General features: G+C 44.0%; 1 protein-coding gene across 2 annotated transcripts in view; it reads left to right on the top strand.

Annotated features, from left to right (window-relative positions):
- The window catches only part of ARHGAP31 (Rho GTPase activating protein 31), a 61,322-nt gene that overhangs the window by 31,016 nt on the left and 12,912 nt on the right, over window positions 1-17,394 (top strand). For both annotated transcript variants that reach the window (XM_005511454.4, XM_005511453.4), the window contains exons 2-7: window positions 5,626-5,728; window positions 6,203-6,347; window positions 10,952-11,034; window positions 11,669-11,776; window positions 13,522-13,667; window positions 15,612-15,810. In XM_005511454.4, coding sequence (XP_005511511.2) covers window positions 5,626-5,728; window positions 6,203-6,347; window positions 10,952-11,034; window positions 11,669-11,776; window positions 13,522-13,667; window positions 15,612-15,810 — 784 coding nt within the window. The remainder of the gene's footprint in view (window positions 1-5,625; window positions 5,729-6,202; window positions 6,348-10,951; window positions 11,035-11,668; window positions 11,777-13,521; window positions 13,668-15,611; window positions 15,811-17,394) is intronic.

Raw genomic sequence — 17,394 nt, 5'->3', positions numbered from 1 at the left:
TGATATTGGTGCCATTGTCTTCATTTAATCTCAGACGGGGCCTGCAGGCTGTGCTGAAGTGCATTTGCTTGAAATCAGCATGCCAAACAGTGCTCAGCATCTCCACTTCCCACTCAGGCCATGGAAGGCGATGGCTTGCAGCATCTGTTAGATTTGAGATCTGTTTTTCCGACATCTTTGCCCACTTGAATCACAACTGCGTTCAGGATGGTGAATTTATTGCAGGGAACAGCACGGTTGTACTAACCTCCGTGACACTGCAGAGACATTTCCTGCAGAAGTAGAGGGGAAAAAAAAAATGGAGCGTGTGACTTATATGATGATTCAGTTGTGCTGTCCATGCAGAGAGGATCACCTTGGCGCCAGATATTTGTCTTTTTTTAACTGTTTATGGCAGCTAAGGGGGAAGAGATGAGGAGGATTCTAACAAGGTGATTTGTTTTTAAGCCTGTTTGGTGATGTTTAGCTATCTCACGCTGTTCAAACACAGGTGAGTGTGTGCATGGGAGCGTTGTGGTAGCTAAGCGCTAACGACCAAACCAAACACTGGAATCTGATGGTGAGACAGTTTATTTTTCCTTCTTCTGTAAAATGAAATTAGTGCTGGTGAAAAGTATGCATAGACATCCTGGAGACTGCAGCCCTCTGTTTGTCCTTGCAGCAGTTATAACCAGGCAGGGAAAACCCTCCCCATCCCCAGCTCTGCCAAGTTCATCTCGGAGCAGGAGAAATCCTCTGCAGCGATTTCAGATGCTGTGGTCCCTTCCATCTCTGGCCCCTGCTGAAAAGGAGACCGTGGAAGGCAAAGGAGATGATACCTGGGGGCAAGACAGGATTTATCCTCATCTGCTGTGGGTCAGTGCTATATGTTGAGAGACAAACTGGCATTGTGACTGATGTGTTGGACTAGGGCTCGCGTGAACTTCAGGGAGGAGAGAACAGTTTGATCTCCTCTGGAATTTGTTTCTCAGCCAACCTTAAGCCTAGTAAAAATCAGAAATGATCAGCAAAAGAAAATGAATCTGGCGAATCAGCATTAAAACTTGTGATTTAAAGTAGGAAGCATCAGGAAGTGCAGAAAAATGTCACACCAAAGATGTCACACTCTCAAGTATGTTGCCATTTATGCAATGCTGCTCCTTTCTTCTGATTAGGAGGCCAAGTTAATATACTAGTATGTTCTAGAATGTGTACTATTTTGTTATTTTTGTACGAAATAACAACTCTTGCTTAGTATTGATTGAAACATTTATTTTTTAGGAGAAAGTATTTTCTAATTAAGTAATTTAAATTAAAACAAGAGATTATTTTGACCTTTATTGTCATGCTACTGACATAGCATGAAAGGAAGCATGCACTGCTATTGAGGGCAATGGAAGACAATTTAAAACAAATACTAATATGTAACAAACCAAAATGGTGAAATAGAAACGGCTACTATGTTTTTTTATGGTGCAGGATTCATTTCTGGGAGAACTTAAAAAAAACCCAAAAAACAACAAAAAACCCCACACTGAACTATTTCTTACAAGGCAAACATCAAAAAGTTGGTGTTTCAGGTGAAATGAAAAGTCTGCATTTATCGTCCCATTACTTGAACTAAAATTAAAATAAAATTAGAGAGGACGTGAAACCTCCTCCATGTGGCATAAACCAGCCACTAAGGAGGACCCGAGTAGCTCTGCTACTAATTTTTATCCTTGCAAGGAGCCCTGTGAGAGAATAACAGAAGGATAAAGATAAAAATGAAGCCTGCTGGTACTCTGTCCAGTTCAGTACAATGTACTGTGAACACATGACCCAATTCAGGTTAGCTAAATGTAAGCACAGTCTTACTGGACATTATTCACCATGACTGGGTAGGGTGGCTGACTTAGCAACCTCCTCCCTAGAGTCCACCTGGAGCCCATGGAGACTAAGAGCTTCTTCTAGAAGGTGGCACTGAAGGCCACCGGGCATTGCTTGCATCTCCTGCTGGACTGGGGTCTTTCTCACTCATTGCTGGCTTTGGTGGGAAGCCAGAATGACATCCTCCCACCTCTTGTTAGATGGGGTGACTCTCTCTCTTCCTAGTGTCCCCTCCTAGTTGGGCTGTTTGGTGATTTAGTTAGGCACATGCTTAAATGTCTCCCTGGCTTTGGTCCAAAATGCTCAGCCTTGTGCCAGACGAAGTTTTTGTCAGGCAGGCAAAGAGTGAGCACCTTGCTCGCTGGTGGGGAGGTTTGGTGGGCGGTGGCACCATGGCTGGGAAGGGACAGAAGAAGAGAGAGACCTTTCCCGTCACAGCAAGGTTGGGAGGTGAGATGCTCGGCACCCATCGCTGGCTCTGGAAGCCAGAGGGACTGTAAGGAGAGGGAAGTGCGATACCTGAGCTACCAGGAGTAGCACACATATGTAAGGGAGGTAGCATGAGCTGTGGTCAAGGAAAAGACCCTGTTGAAGGTGAATGTCTGTGTACACTGAGCTCAGAGGTGATATCCAGTGAGAGTGGAACAAGTTACTACGATTGCCCTTCTGGTTTATTTTTGTCTAGGGGAAGAGAAGTATTGTCTTTTGTATGCAGTGTGTTTATAACTCAATTTCCCTTCTGACTGATGCCCTTGCTCCATGCTCTCTTCTCCTCTCCTCCTCCATCTGGTTTCTATTGTAGTTTTAAATGAGGACAGTTTGGCTGTCTGGCAGAACAAGCAGGGTCTGTGTGACACCAGCTGCCTCTTCCAACTTCTAAGCCTCCAGCACAGTTTTAATTATAGAAGTGTCAAGATTGGACACGCCTCGTCCCCCCCTTTTTGTGCCTGCACACATACACACAGCCCCTTCTACAAATCCCCATCCACGTTCCATCTTCCTCCGTGAGAGATCCAGTTCTGTGATTTACGTATGCCCTGTAATGCTGATAGAGTCCTGTTGTAAAGCACAGGTTAGGGTCTGTACCTCCTCACATTCGGGGTTGATCAAAGCCTTTATTTTGGCTCATCAGGAGCCACATCTGAAATAATCAAACCACCTCAGAAATGCCTGGAAGTGGGAGGGAGGTAATCCTGGCCTCTCTAACCTCACCTCCCCTGAGTGCCTGAAAGACTCAGCTTTGTAGGAGATCAGAGCTGCTTAGGAATTTCAGAGCTGCAGGTTCCACTCAAAGAAAACATTTATTGTGCTCCAGCTTCATAAAAGTGCTCCATTTAGGGGCTTGATTTGCAGAAAGCTGATGTAGTCTCTCCACCTCCAGGGATCTGAGGTCAAAGTCCTGTAATTTTTGGTTGCAAGTAAAATATGTCCTATATGGGATTTTTTTTTTTTTTTTTTTTGACATCACAAAACCACAAGACATGTTGGCATAACTGACTGTTTCTCTTCATAAGAGCCAAAGATGTGGTATGGAAGGAAATGATGAACATGATAAGTGAAGGACACTGTCAGAGATATGTGAGAAGCCCCGGGCTGGAAAATCAGGGAAGACTGCAGGGCTGGAGTAAGAGATGCTGTCAGAGCTTGGTTCACATTGTTTGTCTGCAGTCTGTAGGTTGCTTCTACTCTGGAGTCTTCACCTGCTTTCGAAAATGGGTTGAATTGTGTATATTTGCTAGAGCTTATTGCCCTGAGGCCCCTCTTTTTGCTTACCAGCCCTCAACAGATGGATCTACCTTTCTCTGGCTTATAAGAGGCTTGTTTACCTGCCTGAGGCCTTTTGACCTAATTTATCCCAAGGAAACTTAAAACTCAGCAAAAAAACAGTGTGATTTAACAGGTTTTACTTCTAAGAGGTCAAATTAGCCACAGCAAGCATCAGTATATGCATTTTTAGTTGGTGGGCCTATTCTTAAACCCAAGATTTTAAGAAGTATCTAATAAAGGGCGCTGTGGGCATGGACCCTATTTTTGTGGCAGTTAGGCACCATCATGTGAGGTTTGTCTGTAAGACAGACTGTTTGATTTTTAAACAAACTGTCATATGTCTGTCCTGATCAAATAGGTTTTCTGTTTGATTAATTATTTTTCCAGGTAGCATGGAGAAATCATAAAAATCATCCCAAGGGCTTTGACTGTGACACAGCATGACTAATGTATCTGCATTATGAGTCCTTGCTCGAAAAACCCCATAAAGTCAGATTTTCCCTGTTGTTTTGGAGAGTGTTCTTTAACTGAGGAGAATTAGTCTGTTTGGCTCATTCAGGCTTCCAAGTAATCACTGGCACTTTGTGTATTCCTGCATTTGGGTTGGCCAGAAGAGAAGAGAAGGGATGCACAAGAAGGTCCTCTTTACCTCCCTCAGTAATAGTTGGGAAACAGAATGTTAGCACTTGCCTGACCAACTGGGCTCACTAATAGTGTGTCACTGAGGAGGGCCCCACTTTGGAAGCCCTCCTCACCACAGCCTGTGCCCTGGGCCACTTTATAGGTGCAAGTCCACCACCCATGAGCTGGGTCTGGCCTCAGTGACACCCATGAGAAATACAAATAAGGCACCAGCTGGTTTTTGTTCAGGCTGTCCTTGGAGTGATGTCTTTGGATGCCACCTGATGAAGCACATGTTAACATATCACTGTGGTCTTGAACCTCAGGCAGAAGAACCCAGGGGATGTCCAGCCAGAGGCATTATCTGTGTGATGTTGCAAAGATGTAGTAATTCCTATGCCTGGTTTTCCAGTCAAATGTATGGCTTGGTCCATTTTCTTTCCTACAGCTTTCTGAATGCACAGTGCAGCAGAGTCAGCATTACAGCAGGGAACTTTAACTTCTGCATTTACTGACTTTTGTGCTTATGGCTGTGTGAAGCGTTGCGTTAAATACACGGTAGTTTCTAGCACCTAATAAGGAAGGACTCTCTTACTGTTATTGTTATAGCTAGGGTTGTTATAGTTCTGGGCAAAGGGAGCCTTAGTCTGGCAAAGAGGATCAGTGTTTCCTATATCTATACAATGGGGAAAAAATAAACATATACTTTGGGTCCAGGTCTGGATGTAAATGTTGTGCCTCGGGCTCCTCTCAGCTTTAAGGCTGGTTGAGCCTTTGGCTGGTTATGCTGATGGAGTTCTTTTGAAGCCAATGTCAGATTTTGTCAGTGTGCAGATCTAGTCAATATATGAACTTTATACCCTCTTTGTGGGAGTTTATGAGCACTAAACTGTGGGTATGTAGGCTTATATGGAAGTGTGAATGCTCCTCTGATTTTTATCCAAGCCAATTAGGCCTTTTGGCATTATTCAGTGGGGCTAGAACTCTATCCTGCGGAGGGGGGAGGTTCCCAGGACGTCATGCTATACCTCATGCTTTCAATTAGAATGAAATGGATTTTTTTTTTTTTCCTGAAAAGAAAAGAAAAAGGGAGAGAGGAAAACCCTACCTTTCTTCCCACAATGTTTCTGTGACTTCAGGGTCAGTCATTGTTGTATGTCAATGAGCGTGGCATGGCACAGCCATAGCATAACCTCATTTTACAAGTTTACTTCAACCACATTATGGGGTTTATTTTTGGTTTGCCCTGTATTTCTCTTGTTACTGTACCCTTGCCTGCATCTGCAGAGAGCCTTTGCTGTTGTTTCATGAAACTGGCTCCTCTGTGGTGAATTGTGGAAGTTCTTGGTGTGCATTCATTGGGTATCTTGCCTTGCTTTCCTCTCCTAGTCCCCTACGTGCTGAAGAGCTGTGCAGAGTTCATTGAGACTCATGGCATTGTGGATGGGATCTACCGCCTCTCAGGAGTGACATCCAACATACAAAAGCTGAGGTAAGGGCAATCTGTCTGAGTGCCAGAGGGATTTGGTCACATTTCTTGCTACCTTTTTGCTGTTATGTTTTGCTGTTAGTCCCTCAGGCATAGACTGAGGCCAACAGAGCTCTATGCTGGTGCAGAAGATGGACTGTCTCTGAAGCTGATAACAGGGAAATACAACATTTCAAGGGTTAGTCCATGACAAAGAAAAAATTCTCCCCTGCATTTATTAATGGCAAAGGCCTGGAGGGTCTCAGCACTGATGCTGAGTTATCTCACTTCAAGACAAAGCAATCTCTTTATATCATTTTGGAGTCCACTCATGGGATTATGTTAGGAAAACCAGGGTCTAGTTGAAACCTGGAGGCCTGATCCCAGGAGACAGTCTGAGCCAGGCTGCAGAAACATCTCTGCTTTCCAGTTTGTCTTTTCTTCTACCTGGAAATAAATCTTATTCGTCTACATTGTTATGTTTCCATATTGTTCCAGACAAGAGTTTGTTTCTGACCAATGCCCGGATTTGACGAGGGAAGTTTACCTCCAGGACATCCACTGCGTGGGGTCACTCTGCAAGCTGTACTTCAGGGAGCTGCCCAACCCTCTCCTCACTTATGAGCTCTACAAGAAATTCACGGTGAGACACTTTGCTTTGCTCATTCCTCTCCAGCAGTGTGGATGTGCTGCAGGATCCTCCATGACAGCTGTTTGGGATTCGGTCCAATATGCTGTCTTCTGGTGCATCTCTCTGTATAAACACTTCTCAGTGCTCTTGCCTTCTCGTCTTGTGCTGGCTCTCCCTGTCCTTGTTTCTTTCCCCCATTTCATATTTTTTTCCTCAGTTTCTCTGCTGTTTACTCCCCTTCATCTTGCTCATTTTAACACCACATTGCTTCCTTGCTGTTACTCTTTCTCCCCACTGTGTACCTCCTCCCAGAATTACTAATTCTTTTTCTTTTTCTCATTACTGTCCATCACTGAGAGTCTTCTGGATCACCTGGGGCTTGTGATCATAATCACAAGGCTGCAGTTTCCTCCTCTCTGTCTCTTCGACAGTCCCTGACATCTGCACAAACTGATTGCTCAGCCCATGTGTAAAACACCAACTTTTCTGCACCTGTAGCATTTTTCATACAGTTTGTCAGAATGCAAATAATGACACAGGTTATGTCAGCTATGGCATATCAGGTTCATCATCCTCATGCCATCAATACAAATGGCAGAGGAAAGTGGCTGCTGGCCAAGCAGAAATCTCTAACCTTGTTTAAAGAGATTGCAATTCAAAGACTAGTTGCTTGATTCTGCAAAACAACCACAGATTATACATGGATACAGCTGGAGCCTAGGAGCAGACTGTGGGAGAGCAGAAAAATAAGACCACAAAGCCTGAATTTTTGAGAGCTGGCTAATTTTGATGACAGATAATATTTTATTAAAAGGTGGCACAGCAAGCTACACTTGTTGAGGTTGCCTGCTTCTTACCACTCTAAATCCACTTTCAGTTGTTTATGACACAAACAAATTTAAATTCAGTCATTCAGGCTGAAATTTTATGTGCCAGGGGTGTGAATTTTCAGCTAAAAGAATTCATCAGCTTCTTAAAACAACTGGGATGGGGGGATGGGAAACGTTTTCTCAGTGCTAGAAACATCCGTCCTTTGTTAAGAATTTCTGCCACCCTGCTCTTTCCCATTTGCTGGGAGGTGGAGGGGACAAACATCGCCAAAAAAGCCAGATGTTGCATAGAAGTAGTTTTGCAAAATTATGTCCGAATGAAACGGGAAGCGACAAGCAACCTTAGCTGCAGGTATTGCCGTCTGCATTGCCTTTATTCTGAAGTCGTGTTTCTTACAAGTCGTGTTGCTATGGCACAAGAGGCACTGAGGGGCATCCATGGGGTGCACACAAGAAGACGACTTTCTGTTGCCTGCTGAGGGAGGAGACAGGCACATCTGTGCAGGAGAGCTTGCTGTAGGGCAAATCCAGATGGGACAAGCCAAGCAGCAACCTGGTAGAGGAAGTCTGGTAGCTGTGAGGGGCTACAGCTGAGCTGGGGACCACTGGCTCATTGTGCTGACTGACAGACATGCAACAGTGTTAGATGACTTGCTGTTGCGATGCCAAATTTTAAGTAAGATTGGTCTGTGTTTCAAGGTGATGTATAGTAAAAACTTCAGTCAAAATTCTGAGCAGATTTGAAAAACTGGCCTGTATCCACAGGATATGGGGATCCTGAGGATATAGGGTAAGATCTCTAAAATAGACACAGTCAGGATGAATAGGATCTTAAAAATACAGGCTGTTATTCAACTATTCACAGTAACTGATGAGTCTCATTCTTGTTGAAGATATTTGGCTGGTGTCTTTTTGGCTATCACCACTGATTTATGAAAGAAAAATGCTCTGAAGGAAACATGAAGATTTAGATGGAAACTTTTTTTAGGAAACAATGTTTGCTGAAAAGTGCACTTTTGGAATGATGACTTGCAGATTTTCATTAGATATATTCAGTAAATAGTTTTATTCAAAAACAAAAGGGAAAACATTTGTGTAACTGTCTAAATGTTTCTTTTACAAATACTTTCTAAAGGAAATGTTTCAACATTAAATCAACATATCTAACTTTTAATAAAATGCCTTTCAGAAAAGGGTTAAACAGCTCCAAATTTAAATGATAATTTCTTTCACTTATGGTCCAGTATGATGCTTTGGTCAGCCTTGAACAATCTTGTGCCAGCTCCCCAAAATGTTATCACTTTGTTTTGACCTAAAAAGGGTTTTTTTTTTAATCTCCAGCTTTTTAGTTTGTCCTCAGCCACAAAATCCTTTATTCACCTAAGTCTACTCAGTAGGGATTTATAATGGGTAACCCAGCTGACAGGAAGCACAGTCAGATACCAGGAGGAAAGAAAGAAAAAAGACCAGTTCCCCAAGGACAGAAAACCCATTAGGAGCGTGTGTATGCGTGGGGCGTCGGAACAGGGAACAGTGGCAGCTGTGCCTCAGCAGAAGAGTGCTGGTAGGAGTAAAGGATGCATGCTAATCCCAGCCTGACTCAGTCGGAGCTGTCTCTGAGATGGGATAGGCTCCACTTTGAGTCACCAGAGTGATTCAGACATTTGTGGCTAAGGAAAGTCAAATTCTTAATTACTAGGGAGCGGTTGGCCTTTTGGTCATCATTATGTCAAGTTCACAGATGTAACATCCCAGTCATGACCTCACTGGCTATCAACTTTTGACAAATGATGCCCTCTCACGCTCTCCACCTTGCCATCTTGTATTCTAATGACAGATACTTGTTTCACAGGACAGATAAACTGACGCTGCTTAGCTTGTTCTAAACTGGGCACAGAAGGACTGAACACGCCCTCAGAGCAAATGAGCCGTAGGAGGCCAAGCCTACCTTCTCTGGACTCTGTTCCACTTGCTAACTGGTGCTTATGAATTGTTCACTCCCAGAATCACCAGTGGAGTAAAAAAATCCTAAATGGCATAAATTCGTAATGAGATTAACAGACATGTAATAAATTGAGTTATTAGTTCTTCCTTGATTTCTGTATTCCGCTGCTGTAATCCTACGTTTTGCAGGGGCCTTTAGATTTCAAAGGCACAACATGTATGGGTCAGAAGTGTGGCTCAGAGGTTTTGAATGGGTCATGACCTCAGAGAAGCTGGTGTTCACTTGTTGTCTAAGAGTTAGGTCTTTGTGATCTCTAAGTTAAGTATAGGAATGAAAATCAGCACTGGAGGAGAAAATTCTGTGTACAATCTAGTTGAAATCCGATGTTTTAGAGTCACCAGTTAAAGTTTATGTTTCTCTCCATCTCCATCCTTGGACAAGGTCATTCAACTGTAAACCTCATGTAATGATCACAAGAGTTCTTATACTTAAGATTTCTGGGCTGATGGTAGTAGGCTTTAATTTGGGCAAAACAAGTGCATCCACATCTCATGTACACCAAACTAGTGAGCTCACTTGTTTTTCTTTGCCCTCACGTCAGTGAGAAGTTGAAACCAGAGAGCATAGATCTCAGTTCCCAGTGTTGGGGAATAAAACATGATTCATATACATCTCTGGCCCTGAAACTGGCAAAGTTTGGTTTGCTGGTGGTTGCACATGAGAAGTGGTCTGCTGGGAAAAGGACAGTGGCCAGAAGAGAGACAGCAGTGTCATCAGTGTGGATGTTGTAGTGACTGCTACAAGAAGATGCTTCTCTAGTTGTGGCTGGTAATTTCAGGTTCATAATGCTTAAGCGACGGGTGGTTTGGGACGGGTTATTTCCTTCCTTTCCTTTCCTTTCCTAGCAGTGCTGACGTCTGTCTGTAGGCAAAGCTTCTGCTGGCAGCGTGGGTTCCAGCATCTTTCTTTGAACTCACTCCAAAATCCAGTGGCAGCAGGGTAGGCAGGAGGTTCCCAGACAGTCATGCATTGTTTGAACTTGCTGGTGGTTTGTCCTCTCTCAACACAAATAGTGAAAAGGAATAGCTGAACAGATGAATACCAATGCAGTAAGCTCCTAGGAATGCAGACAAAACTTATCGTAGCTCTCTAAGCTCTTGGTCCATAGAGACTTGTTCAAGACCAAGATGTATAACCTTGATTCTGTCTAACCTAGTCTAACCCTGAGTATAAGGATTTATTAATCTATCCAGACAGTGGTTTTGCTAAAGCTTCTCCCATCACAGAAGATGCAAACTCACAGAAACAATCCCTATAGCTATCTTCATATGATAGCCAAATATTGCTTATTTTGAAGAATGTGTAACATGTATATCCAAGACATTTTCATAACACATGGTTTGAAAGGCCTGATTTATTTTTAACTTTTTTTTTGAGGGGGATCGCTATTTTTCATTTTTCCATTATTTTCACTTCTTTCTTTCCCTCTCTTTCTATTTCACCCGTCACTGCCCAAGTTAAAAAAGGGAAAAATAACAGGAAAAAAAAGAAAAAAAGAAACATAGCTCCTAATTGAAGGTCTCAGTCCTTAAATGCCCCTGCCCCCAAAACAGTGACCACCATGTCTCAGCGTGTAGGAAGGATGTACTGAGACAAGAAATTACAGCACAGCAAGTTTCTGCTGTGCTGGGAACACAAAGCAACTTCTTCTACCAATAGCTGTGTAAGGTAACAAGAGAGCATTCCCTCTGAGACAGGCTGTCTCCTGTGACCCTCCTTATCGTTCTTCCTTTTCCCCTGAGCCCATTGCCAGGGCAGACTGTTTCCTTGTATCTCCACAGGAAGCAGTATCTCGCTTCCCTGAGGACGAGCAGTTGGCACGAATTCAAAATGTCATCCAGGAGCTCCCACCATCACATTACAGGTGAGATCATGTCCACCAAGGTGCTGAGGAACAGTTCAGTGATCCTCACTATCAGGGAATACTGCCTGAAACAGTGCTGGAGTTCATTTCCAGGAGTCAATACCCAAAAGCTGACTCACCATTTCCCAGTCTGACAACAACTGATCTGGCATTTATATATCACTGAACAAATTCTTGTTAGAGATTGAACAAGCTCTCCATGCCATCATTTATCATCCTTCTTCCCTGGGTATGAACCCCGTGGCACCCTTGGCCAGTGTCCTGCATGTGGGGAGGGGAAGATGATCTGCTGGAGGTGCTTGAGCAAGAGCTAAGCCCTCAGCCTTTGCAGCATCCCACTCCTTCTCCCATCCATCTGCCGTTTTCCTTGCACCCATCACATTAAGCATTGTTTGGTTAATGCCCCATCCTTGGCCACCCCAGAGCAGAGTTGTTCAGGTGTTCACTGCCATCCTGTATAAATGATGGTGCTGTAAATCCTCTGTCCTATGGGGCCTGTTGTGCCATTGCAGACATCGCCTTCCTTGAGGAGGGGACATCTCGGGGGCCACAGCTAGGTCTGAGCCTTACTGTCCCAGTGGGCAAGCATCAGTCAATTGACACATTTTTCTTTCTTCATGTGAAACCACTGCAGAACACTGGAATACCTGATCAAGCACTTGACTCATCTGGCCTCCTTCAGCAACATGACCAACATGCACACCAGAAACCTGGCCTTGGTGTGGGCTCCCAATCTCCTCAGGTATAGTAGAGAGTTCTCTCATCCAGAGCATCATGCCAGGCTCCAAGGGAAGTGCCAGCACCTGAGCCTGGAGACCCATTGCCTGAGGGAAATGCAATGACAGGGAAAAGCAGAACAATGAAACAGAACAGTGGAGGAGAGCGAATAGCTTTTAAAAGAAGAAAAAAAATCCTCCAGGTTGAATCATCTGAGGTTTTACTGCCAGCATGCAAGGAAACCTGTGGTTTTGTGTGTTTCTTATTAAAAGGAAAAAAAAAAAAAAAAAAAGAGCTGTTATTTGCAATTTGAGCATATTTATTTAAAAATGAGGAGTTAGCTCATCTCTGTGGTACGGAAATGACATTTCTGACAGTGCCAGTGCTTCTGCAGTGGGATGGTGAGAGACAGCAAGGCTTGGATGGGAGGGCAACAGGGCAATAATACTACAAGCCTGTGCCCAGATCTGCTTGAGCAAAAGTGAGATGAGCTTGGTGGGTTTAGGATGGCAAACAGTGAGAGATCCCAAGACCACCAGCTAGTTTGTTATGTTTACTGTGCCTGGCACTCTGCTGGGAAGAGGCCTGGATAAGATGCAAGCAGAGGGTTGGCTGGCATATTGTAGAGCTAAGCAGAACAAGTAAAAATACAATGAGAAAAAAAAAATTAACTATTTTACATCTTGTTGAAATTCCCTTCCCTGTCCATTCCATACCAATGTACTGAGAAGAATGAACTATGTAGTGAGAGTCTAGGACTGCAGCTGGGCAGGAGAGGAGTGATTGCAGATATGGCGGGGCGAACTGTGGGCTGGTAGAGGACAGGAGGGAGGGACATTGGCCAGAGTGGTACAGGCCTGAAAAACATCCCCTAAAGAGTAATCTCACCCTTTTAAACCACAAAATAGGCAGAGCAGGTTCTGAGAGTGAACCAAATGTTTCTTCTATTGAATATAACAAAGTGGACATTTACTAATGAAACATTTTCATTCTAGCATCTGCCCTTGTCAAAAAAACCTGAAGCCTGTTTCCTTTTGCAATCTTTTGTAAGTGCAAGACCCAGGGAGGAAAAGAATGGAGCAAGCAATTCAACTGCACTCTCTTTACAGGGTTATCCTCTTGGCAATGCCCCAAGCTATTATCTAACACACCAGTCTTTAACTTTACGAAGGATCCATTGCCCAGAGATAATTTCTTCAGCAACACTTTGGCATGTCAAGATAAGGAATGTTTCTTTGCTGAGAGCAAGAGTGAGAATGTGGGAGTGTAGCCGGGTAGAGAAGATACTACTGGGGCACACGGCAAAGTGTTGAAAAAATTGGCTCAAGGAAGACCTGTGCAAGCTTCTAAGGGATTTCACTGACAGATGACTGAAGCATTGAGTAAGGATCTGGAAGCAGTATTTGAAGGCTCCTATGTTGTCTTTCAGGCCAAACTTTGAAATCGCTAAAAGAGCAGCAAATAGGGAGAAGAATGGAGTTTGAGAGTAACAGTTTTGTGTACTGCTGAAGAACATAAAAGCTAAGTAGGGAAAATAACACAGGCAAGAAAGAAAATAACAGAGGTGGCAGAGAAAACAGGGAAAATAATTTTAGAAAGACTGAAAAGGCAGAGAGAGAATGAGGGCTTGTGAGGGAAAGAGAGCAAGAGGTACAGCAAGAGTGGGGAAAGCATCCCTGTTTCAAGGCTTGCAGGAAGAAAGCTCGTCTTTCCTTCCCAGGGGCTGTGTGTGGCAATACTGGGTACTAGTCTGTTTCTTCCCTCATGCAGGTCAAAGGAGATTGAGGCAGTTGGCTGCAATGGGGATGCAGCTTTCCTGGAGGTGCGAGTGCAGCAGCTGGTGATCGAGTTCATCCTGAATCATGTGGATCAGATCTTCAACAACAACAGAAAAGCCAGCTCTGCAGAGAACATTGGTAACAACCTCCCTAAGTCACTCCATGTGTCACTTGTCATGTACTCCATCTCTAACTGTATCCCCTTCAACTAATATTTCAAGGACATCAGCCCTTACCATCCTCACAGACTCCTTCAAAAACACCTTGAGCCTAATCCCTCATTATTCTTCTTCTCTTCATCCCTATCTCCAGCATTTTCTTCTTGAATACTAGCGTCCTTCAGTGTGCTCCCAGAGTGCCCTATGGCTCATCTTTTGCATGATCCCACCTGGCTTAACCCTTTCCATAAAAGAAAGACCGCCTGATTGCTTCTTAATCCCGGTCTAAGCTTTCTCTCTGAGACCATCAGCCACAGTCTCAATTCTTCTCTCAGGATGCCCCAGAGATAATTCCTCACACTGATGATGCCTCCCCTGCAGCCACCATATCCACTCAAGTCAGAGGTCACACTCTGAAGATAAAACTTAAGCTTGTGTTCTAAAAGCTTATGTCTTATGCCTCAGGATATTTTATAAAGGAGATTTATTTTCCTGGGACTTCAACAGTTTTCAGGGATGCTGGTTTTGTTATTTAGTGATGGGTTTGTTGTCAAAACACTTTTAAGTCTGGGAAATAATAGGACTTGGATCCATAGTGACCTCACATAATTTCAGAAACAATCTTCTTTCTTTTTTACACACCAGGAAGACTCGTGATACCTTCAAAAGTGAGAGAGTAACCAGCTTTCTGCTTTTCAGCCCTGTGCCAGCTCATCCTGTTCACCTTTCCTGTAACACATAGGATTTTCTGTTAGTCTGTCCCTGGAACCTGCATTTCCAGTGTGGTGCCCTGCTCAACCTGTAACACCCCTGCTCTGCTGGTGCAGGTGCCATGCTTATGCCCTTATTTATTGCCTGGTAGAATCATAGAATCATTTTGGTTGGAAAAGACCTTTAAGATCGAGTCCAACTGTTAACCTAGCTCTGTCAAGTCCACCTCAAAACCATCTCCCTAGGAACCTCATCCATACGTCTTTAAAACATCCCCAGGGATCGTGACTCAATCACTTCCCTGGGCATGGAGGAAGACATGGAGTGGGGAACTGCTCCCCTACTGCCTTAAGCATTGTAGTGAAACATTGGCTAGTAAATCCCAAGGCTTCTGGTTCTACTGCAAGTCACAGGCCCAAAACTGGTCCAACTTCTGTAAGTGATGAACACTGCTGGCTTAAAACAGCCTTATGGAGTCAAGAGAGGAACATGCTGATGGTCTCAGTTGATTTCTTGCCCCTTCACCCAGCCTCTCTGCACAGACAGTAGCTTGCACCCTGCTTCAGCAGTAGAGCTAAGTACTGAGGGGAATCCAGAACCTGTGCTTCCTTCATGCACCTTCAGGTGGTCTGTTTAGGACAGGGTTGTTATTGGGGTGACATGTGGGAAGCTGGCTTTGCCACTGCTCATGTAAACAGAGACCTTGTGTTCCCGGGGCTATTGATCACACTGCTTTCCATAGCCCTTTCCATAGGAAAGTAAAGAAATGCTGGTTTTTATAAAAGTCCCCTTTCTTGAACAAGACAAGGAGAAAGATCTGGAAGTGAGAGAAATAATTAGGTACCAGGTTTGGATCAGGGACTGAACTGCTCCAAAATCTGGGGAGGGAGGAAAGGAGAGAGGAGAAAGGAGAATGTGTGAATCCTGGTGTTTTTCAGAGACTCCCCTTTCACACCAAAGCATTTATCTACAGCAGAGGCAAGAAATCTCTGCGACACAGACTTTGGCTGGTGCGCATGGCCCCTGCTGGGAGTGCACTCAGAGGGATAAGGTTGCTGGGGAGATGGAAGACGTATCTGACAAAAAGTCTCTCTCCCTGCACGTGTCGCTCCTTTACACCCTCCGCAGGAGATGTTCCAGTCAAATAAAGACATGAAGCTCTTGCTCTCGTCTCTCCTCACCCCAGGCTGGAATGTATTTTCTTGCTTTTCAGAGAGTGTATCGGTTCTGAAAAGCCTGACCCTTCCCTCAGCCTCCCTGCCAATGAAACTGGTGAGCCTGGAAGAAGCGCAGGCACGGAGTCTGTCTGCCTCCCACCCTGCTCGGAAGGAGAGGAGGGAGAACAGCTTGCCTGAAATTGTCCCTGTTACTGGGTCCCTCTTCCACACAGTTGTTGACCTCCCTGACAGCAAGTAAGTGCCAAGAGGAATGTAAAGTGCAAACAAAAAAGTGCAGATTCCCCAGTATGATTGGGAATGAGGCTTCTGTTAGTGTGATACCCCAAAACCTGCATTCGTGAATCTACAGGCACCATCGAGAGAAAATTCTGTGCCCTTCTCAACAGAGGCACGGCTGCTCCTGAGAACCTTGCAGTTCCTGGGTTCATATTTCTCACTTGTCCTCATCCCTCCATCATGGCAGAACCTCACAGACCGCCTGCAGGAGGAATTAGTTGTCTTTACATCCTTGTGTCAGCCAAGGATTTGGCTAAGCATGGGCTGAACGTGGAACAGGTCTGGACACAGGTCTCCTGTGAGTTCCACCTGCTGGTGGCTGGTCCACGGGACACCTGGTGGCATTGACCTGCCCAGCTTCATTGTTCTTCAGGTTCCTCTGCACTGATCACCGCACAGTAAGGCAATTTTTCACTCCTAGCATGAAGAGATATTTACATAGTGGCACCTGTGCCACTTATACCTATGCCAAAAGAAGAGATTGATTTCGGCACGTTGCTGCAGTTGTTGGCACTGTTGCCCAGCATAAGTATTTATCTATTAGTCTATCTATCTGTTAATATAGGGCCACTCTACTGCCTAGTTTGAGAGATTATAGCCTCTGCAGTAGACGGCTCATTTATCTGCTGACCCATAAGGCAGCACAGCAAATATATTTCTTTGCACTTGATATATTAAAGCAAAAAGGAGCCATCTAACAGAGTACTGCCAAGAAGATAACCATCTTAAGGCAAAAGGGTGTATTGCCCCTCTAGAGTGCCTTTTCCTTTCTCACTTGAAGATAACAGACCTATCCCCAAGATATGAATCCTCTTTGTAGGACTGATTTGTGCTCTTCTGAATACTGATCTGGAAGAAAAGCAGAACTATGGGGGTAGAAAACCCATTATGGAGAGTAAGACAGGGAAATAACAGGGTTCTTACTCCGGAAGAGGGGAGATTTAAGGAAGAATCAGAATGAGTATGTGAATCAACTGAAACAGAGCTTCTTGCAGTAATACACATAGGAAAAACCTGGATTCAGGAGTACTGTCTTCTTTCTGTTTAAAGCCGAGATTTCCAAAGAGAAACAGAGAACTGGTGTCCCCCTTCCTCCAACAGTTACAAGAAATTCCCTTAAACCTCATCCTTTTTAGATAGTACATTATACTTGCATATGATTGTGTAACACCTATGATTAAATTGTTAGCCTGAGAAGCATTAATAGCTAGTTTGTCTTAAGGGATCCTCTTATTTTCACAAATTCATAAAAACTGTAAGACATGTGGAGTTCAAAGGATAGCTTCTTGCACCAAGTGATAGTATCAGTTCTTTTGGTTCTCTGAAATTTATCTGTCATTAAAACCTGTTAAAAAGGCAATTTTTCTTTACTGTATTGCAAGATAGTTCTAGTCTCAGAAACCTCTCCTTTCTGGAGACAAGTGTGATTGATAGCTCAGTCAATCACAGTTGCTGTATCATGATGGCAAACCCAACTGGCTAAAGAGCCAGCTTAGGTGTCTTTCCATATATGACATGGTTAAATCAGCAATATAGATATAT

This window comes from Columba livia, chromosome 1 (genome assembly GCF_036013475.1).
Source record: "Columba livia isolate bColLiv1 breed racing homer chromosome 1, bColLiv1.pat.W.v2, whole genome shotgun sequence".
Lineage (NCBI taxonomy): Eukaryota > Metazoa > Chordata > Aves > Columbiformes > Columbidae > Columba > Columba livia.
The sequence above is the reverse complement of the archived record's forward strand: the minus strand, read 5'-3'. Positions and strand labels throughout refer to the sequence as shown.